This window comes from Anthonomus grandis, chromosome 10, assembly GCF_022605725.1.
Source record: "Anthonomus grandis grandis chromosome 10, icAntGran1.3, whole genome shotgun sequence".
NCBI lineage: Eukaryota > Metazoa > Arthropoda > Insecta > Coleoptera > Curculionidae > Anthonomus > Anthonomus grandis.
Genome location: NC_065555.1, coordinates 7,943,256 through 7,950,837, shown reverse-complemented (window position 1 = coordinate 7,950,837; position 7,582 = coordinate 7,943,256). Strand labels below are relative to the sequence as shown.

General features: G+C 29.2%; 1 protein-coding gene across 1 annotated transcript in view; it reads right to left on the bottom strand.

The window, feature by feature from the left end:
• Positions 1–841: 841 nt before the first annotated feature.
• Positions 842–7,582, bottom strand: part of LOC126741366 (head-specific guanylate cyclase-like) — a 73,546-nt gene continuing 66,805 nt past the window's right edge. The window contains exons 8-9 of the mRNA XM_050447757.1: positions 908–1,087; positions 842–850 (exon numbers count right to left, since the gene is read on the bottom strand). Coding sequence (XP_050303714.1) covers positions 842–850; positions 908–1,087 — 189 coding nt within the window. The remainder of the gene's footprint in view (positions 851–907; positions 1,088–7,582) is intronic.

The window sequence follows — 7,582 nt, the reverse complement described above, 5'->3', positions numbered from 1 at the left end:
AATAAATTCGAGTGCAATAATGTCTTTAATATAATGTCGATAATGTTCAATATAAAACTTAGGCAAGTCCACAAAGATACAAAGATCACAAAGATACCGTATTTGCTACAATTCGAAGACATTAATGTTAACAATTGCAAAAACAAAATTAAAAAAATATTATGGTTCTTAAAAGAAAATATTCTAATGCATAACCTAAATGGGTACTAACAGCATGTAAAATATAGAAACCTGTTTTATTTTTATTGATTTGTTTTTAATAATAGTTTTGTAATTTTTTTAAAGACTAAATATTCACAGACGTAAGCTATACACAACAGCAGAGACTGGCTAAAATTAGTTTAACGCCATATTATAACATTACGCTTCGCTCATGTTTCATACCTCTAAATCCTGCGATACTATTGATTGCTATTTATTATATAATTAATTAATCTGTATGTACTTGTATATTTGTTTGTCGTTATGCTTTTATTGATATTTAAATAAATACATAATTTTAAAATGAAATTTAGACAAATATTTTATCAATCAATATAAGTTTAATTTAATTTATTTAAATTTTAACATGTCTGTTAATTATAAAAAAGACTATTTCTTGCATAAAAGTATTTTTTCTGTCGAAGTAGTAATGAATTTTTTAGAAAACTCGATAAATAAAAATAAATCAAAAACCTAAAAGAATTTTTTTAAGTTCTCTAAATAGATTATAGTATGCTCCATATTTTTTTAAATTAATCTCAAGTACAGGATCATAATATCTCATTAATAAAAATAACTTATAAATAAGAATAACCAAAATCATTTGTTATTTTATATTATAATTAAATTCTCAAATAAATTACTTGGACTATAATGCGATTTCAAAGCAATTCAAATATTAACCAGTAAATAAAATATATCTTACCTGTGCCCTAGCCTGTTCTCCGACCAAAATGACGTCTCTTGTAGCGTCATGCAAAGGGATATCAGATATGAATAGGGCGCTGCCAGTAAGCCCGTCTAAACCATCAATGAAAGGCGATCCAATAAATAGGATCGAGTCGGATTCGGGACAATGAACCATTTGTCCTTTCAGCTCCAGATTCTTAAATAAAATTTGAATGGGTAAAATTAATATACTAGAATATTGTGCCAGAAAAGTGGTGAATATATTGTTTTAATTTTTTTTATCCTGTTCTTTTACTTCTACATAATTTTTTATACTATATGCAACTGTTTTTAAGATAATCTTATTTTTCAGAAAATATCATAAAAAAAGTTTGTATAGTGTTTTCTCTGTAATGGTTGTAATTACTCTTTATTGGGCCATAGGATTTTTAGCAGAATTTAAGAGATAAATTGAATATCTATAATTTTATAGCATTTTTTTGTTAAATGGAATATTTATTTAATTTGACACTTGAATGAAGATGGTTGATTGCTCAAAATTTTCTTTAAATACTAGAAATGAAAACGCAATAATTATTTTCTTAATAATTTTCATTTTCTGCTTGAAAATTATAAATTATTGTAAATTTTCTCCAAGTTTGCTAAAAAACAACTTATAGTTGTAATGTTTTCTTTCAATTTCTTACATAATTTTAAATATATAAAATCATTTGATCAAACACTTGGATATCAATAAAAAAACAACAAAATAAATCTAATTTTTATTGTAATTTCTTAAAGTAAATTAGGAGTAAATCAAAAGATCGTAGCCTATGCAGAGCTACTCGAAACTAATCTTAACGTATCATCGTTGCAAAATAGATGCAAAATATATTTCATTCATTTTCCAACAATATATACATTGCCCTGAAATTTTAAGTTGTTTGTCGTCTCAACTACCTAGAGGAGAATCTCGGCTAAATTTTACATTTTATCTTCCTATTGCGCATACAAATACCATGAAAAGTTTCCGACTTTATAGTGTATGCCATAACAATCTTTATCTGGATATTTTTTTCATACCGGTTAGTAAACTTCAGGAAGAACTACTTGTAAGAATGGATATTTTTATAGAGATATGTTTGGTTATGTTTTTTTCTTTTAATCTTCAAAAGTATCAGGATATTTAAAAGTATGTATCAAAATTGCTTGCACTGACTGTTATTAATTAGACTAGATTGGGTATATTAATTTAATTAGATTATTAACATTCAATTAATTATAAATTCGTAAATTAATGAACGAGAGCTCGGTAAATAATTTTCTTATGATTCGAGACTTGTTTTATTGACTTAATTAGGATTTTTATTTTGTTTTTTAAGTCTATACCATCATAACGCTTAAAGTTTAATTTATCGATTTTTTTAAAGCTTTAATTTATGCGAAAAAACCCACTCTTTGCACCCTAAAAGAAAATTATAAATTTTAAAATACGATTTACTTATGTCCAATTTGGATTTTTTATTGCATAATTTTTTTGTGTTTTAACATTTAGAAAATTAGCAGCAAGGGGTTAGAATTAAAATTAAAATTAAAAAATTAAATTCCTAAACTAGACGTATATTTGCGCTATTAATTTTTTAACCTAAGCGAATTCTAGCATATTAACATAAAATATTTATCTTTCCTTTAAAAATAATGAAATGAAATGAAATGAAAGATAGAAGTTGAATTGAAAAATAAGAAATTATATAAATACTAGTTAAAATTTAAATTAATCATTTTTAAACAGAATATCGAAAATTTTCTATCTTACTTATATCACGATGCTTGTTTACTGAGTTGTTATAAGTTTTTAAATAAATCCAAAGAAAATCCAAATTAAGAAATTATTTATAAATTTAATAACTAGTATTAATTTTTTGAAAGAATTAAGATAAAATATATTATTATTATTATGTATAGAGTTTATACCAAATAAACTTCCATACACGTCATCAAGCAACATATACACCGTTTTATTAACGATAAGCTAAAAAGTCCAAACTACCGAATAATCATTTATTAAATATAAAATATTTGTAACAGACTAGTCAGTTTTCAATATTTCCCGATCCGTAGATGTGTTCTCGGTTCACCAAGCAGGTAAAGACTGTCGCCCTTATTCCTTATCAGTGCTCTCTAGGGACTGTAAGTGCGGCCTACGTCTGGAGGTTTTTTCCACCCAGCTGGTCATTTTACAGTCGGCTGCACTACCTAGCTCCACGTCCTCGTGGAAAGTCCAAAAAACAATTTGTCTAGGCAATAAATTCAAATAAATATTAATATTCGACAGCAGCTTCCCAGGAACTGGTATCTTCGATTTAGCCTATTGGAATCTTTTAAAAATATTTGACAAACAAAATATTTAATAGTCTTATACAACTTGCAATAAGTACATCAGTTCATTTTCTAAATAGAACATTTAAATTAATCAATTTGCAACTATACTCTTAGATAATGACGTTGACTCTAAGGGATCCCTCTTTTTTTTTATAAAAAAACAATACCTTTACTTGACGATGATAAACTATTCGTTAATGTCATCAAGTTCGGTATTCGAGTCCGAACTAACTTCAAGGTTATAGGCCTTAATTTTGTAGGGATACAATTCCCTTGTAACTCCTATGCGAACGAAAAGAACCTTTTACATCTTCAACCACATAACGATCGTGGTCTAAGATTTTTACTATCTTATATGGTCCGCTATATTTTGGAAGTAATTTACGACTTTTGCCTTCATTAGCCACTATATTGGTACGTACTAATACTTGTTGATCAACATTATACTTCTTTCCTCCACAGCGTCGTGCATTATATTTTTCTTTGCATTTCTTTTGTTTGTCGGTAATAGCGATTTTTACCTTTTCTCGAGTTTTCGTTAACTCATTATCATGCGTGGATTCTAAGGATACTTCATTAACCAGAAAAGAATTCGCCACTCCTCTCGGAGAATATCCAAAAAGCAATTTATCTGGCGATTTTGTTGTGGTTGAATTCGTCATCGAATTCAAGCCCCGATGAACTTTAGATACCATCTCATCCCATCTTTCTTCATCAGTCGTGGATGCTGCGAGATAAGATAGTATAGTGCGATTATACCGTTCGACTTTACTATTCGCCCTTGGTGTTGCTGTTGCATTTAGAATATGCTTTATATTAAGCTCTTTACAAAAACTGTTAAATTCTTTGCTCATGAAACAAGAACCTCGATCGGTTATAATTCTTCTTGGCATGCCAAAATTGTGGAAAAGTGGGCGCACTCTAGTTGAAGGAACTCCTTTCATGAAGACAAACTTGGTAAATGCTTCAATTATAACAATTAAATACATATTTTTCTTTTTTTGATTTTACAAATGGCCCCAAATGGTCGATATGAAGGGTATCGAACGGTTCCTGGATTTTTTCCATTGGATGAAGAAATCCAGCTTGTTTACATCGAGGTTGTTTGTTATACAAACAAGATAAACAACAAGAAATAAACTTTTTTACATATCGTCTCATGCCAGGAAACCAATAAAGTTTGGCCACAGCTAATAGCGTTTTGTTTTCCGCCAAATGTCCATTACCGTCATGAAAATGTAGAAGTATTTGTCTTCTAGCAGCTTTAGGAACAAACCATTTTTCTCCTTTTGAAGTTGTTTTGTAAATTCGATTATTTTTATTACAATAATTCTCTTATGAATATCCTGCCAAAATTAAATCCATAGGTAAACACTTGAATTCCCCTGTTTAGATACACAGTCATAAAACTCAAACCTTCTTATTTTTACCTTGAGCCAGGTACCCGTAACGTTCGTAAAGAACAAAAACAGATGTGTTTTTTTTTATCGTGCAAATTGGCCAATATTTAATATCAATACTTATGCATTTAAATCTCTTAAATTTGATATGCTACTCTTACAGCTTTTGGGTTTAACCATTCACAACTACTATCCAATTGCACTTTTACACAACACAAATATCCGTAAAAGTACTAGGCACATAGGCCAATCTCACCGCTGCTCTATTAACGATAAGCTAGAAAGTCCAAACTACCGAATAGAGAATAAGCTGTCATTTATTAAATATATAAGATTTGTAACAGACTAGTCAATTTTAAATATTTCCCGATCCGTAGATGTGTTCTCTGTTCACCAAGCAGGTAAAGATTGTCGCCCTTATTCCTTATCAGCTCTCTCTAAGGACTGTAAGCGCGGCTTATATCTGGTGGTTTTTTTTCACCCAGCTGGTCATTTTACAGTTTTTTACATACTTTCCTTAAAGCAAAATATTCTAGAAGTGTATAATACATTTACATGCATCAATAGTTAATTACTCCACGTAAATACTTATTTTCGGTAAAAAATATTCAGAAAAGAACAATTTTTAATTGCCGTCGAGAAATTAAACCTTTAACACATACAAAGTTTGCTGAAATGACAAAACATAACAAATCAATTTGACAAAGAAAAAATAATCTGTAATTCATAAGAATAATTTTTTTCATCATTAAAAACAGATTTGAGGAGCGGGAAATTTAAATTACGTCACACGTAGGCTATTTATATTTTGCTTGACCCTTACCAGTTGATCTTTTCAAAGTCCATTTCGTAATAAGCTAAAAACTGAAATACATTATTCTTCAATTTTCCAATCACGTGGGTGCCTAATCTAATTTTCAATAATTCCGCTCCGAATGTTTAATTCAAACTTCGTGTTTACACAGTAAACTAAATAGGATTTCCTATGTATGATTATTTCGTTAATTCAATAAATTCTCTTATACAAATGCATAGTCTAGTTTGTAAATTGTAGTAATGCATTAGGGGATAATTCTCATCAAATGTTAATATTTTTCAGGATTTTTTCATATTTATTTAAGAAATATTGCACAAAACTCAATTAAGGCCAAACACAAAAATTATTAAAATTAATTTCACAGAGAGGAAACTAAATAAACTGAATTTCATATAAACCCGAATATAACTTAACATCAACCAGGTATAAAAGTGAAGAAGTAGAACAATTCTACAATGAAATTCAACAAGCTCTGGAAGTCACAAAGAACAGGAATTTTATGATATAAATAAAAGACTCCAACATAAAAAATTAAAAGGATAAAGTAGAAGATAATATTAAATAAATGAATGCCATATTTCTGTTAAGTAAGATCAAAGCTAAACCGAATGAGGATCCAGAAATAATATAGGATGCCATCAAAACTATGATATCGATTTAACAAAAAGAGTTACTGCAAACAGAGAATGCTATTCATAAATAAAAACAATGTATGACTGACGAAATTTTAATGCTAATAGAGCTAATAAGATCGTACACAAATACAGATAATATCGCATATACACATAATGAGATCAGAATAGGTGAAGCCAAAGAAAAAATGATAAGTAGAAAAATTTACAGAAATAGAGTTAGCTGGTATAAAAAAATGAGACCAAAGCAATATCTTGCTGAACAAAGATGGCATAATAAACCCACACTGAAAGACAAATAGGAAAATGGAATGAGTATATTCAAAAACTATTTGACGATGAGAGACAATAAGAAATAATGAAAGATTTTGGCCTAACAATAACAAAAGAAGAGCAATAATCTAATGAATCTCCAGGACTTAATGAAATTCTAGCAGAAATGATTAAACTAAGCACAGAAGATCAAATAGGCATATCGGTGGAACTATTTAACACAATATATAATACAGGAATCAGTGCCGTCAATGTCTTAGATCGACTTTCCGTTTTTTCGAAACCCAATTTAGCTTCAGAAATGCTTAGAATGTCAACTCAAAGACACAGATTTACAGAATACAGATGCGAAACTGATCGATAAATACGCGTGCGAGCGCCAGACTTCAGACACGCCTCCTGGGTGATGGATTTCCATCACCCGCCTAGTACGGTGGTAAGGGGTTTAATTTGCTGCAAGCCTCCACGCCGCGTGCTTCTAATTTTCTTTGCGTAGTACGCGTGTTTATGATTTATAATTAAATTGAAATAATATATTTGTATTTTTTTAGTATTATTTTTGTCGAAATGGAGGGGTATAAGTGTGTATATCTTTATTGTTCCAGCCACAGTGGTGGAGGAACGACGTTATTTAGATTTCCAAAAGATTAGTTAATAAGTTAATATTTCGAGATAATAAAAAGCATTAATTTTACTCACCCATGTGATAACTTTCCTTTCCAGTATTTAATAAAATTATTTATACGACTTAAAATATTTTATACTTTAAAATTCGCCAACAGAGATTTATCATCTGCCAAAAAATCAGATACAACTAAAAGAAAATTAAAAATTTTGTTTCATCTTTAATGTTTTATTAAATAAGATCCTTAAATCTGTTAAATGAAATAAAAATGTACTCAAGAATCCTTACATTCTGTTTTTTTTTAAAGCCTATTTCTATTTTGACATTATAAAGGCATTATAATATCCCAGCGAAATTATAGTGCAGAACATCTATCCCTACAAAAAAAAAACTTAAAAATGCATTGGTGCGGCCAGTCCAAACCATCCTTTTCAAGGGCATCGAATATCGGGAGCTTTTATCCGCGATCTTTCGCATCTGGTATTCTGTAAATCTGTGTCAAAGATGCATGAATCGGTGTAAATGTGTTTTTTTGAATACAATAAAATATTTAATAGAACTCAGTTACCTCAATTAATTAATT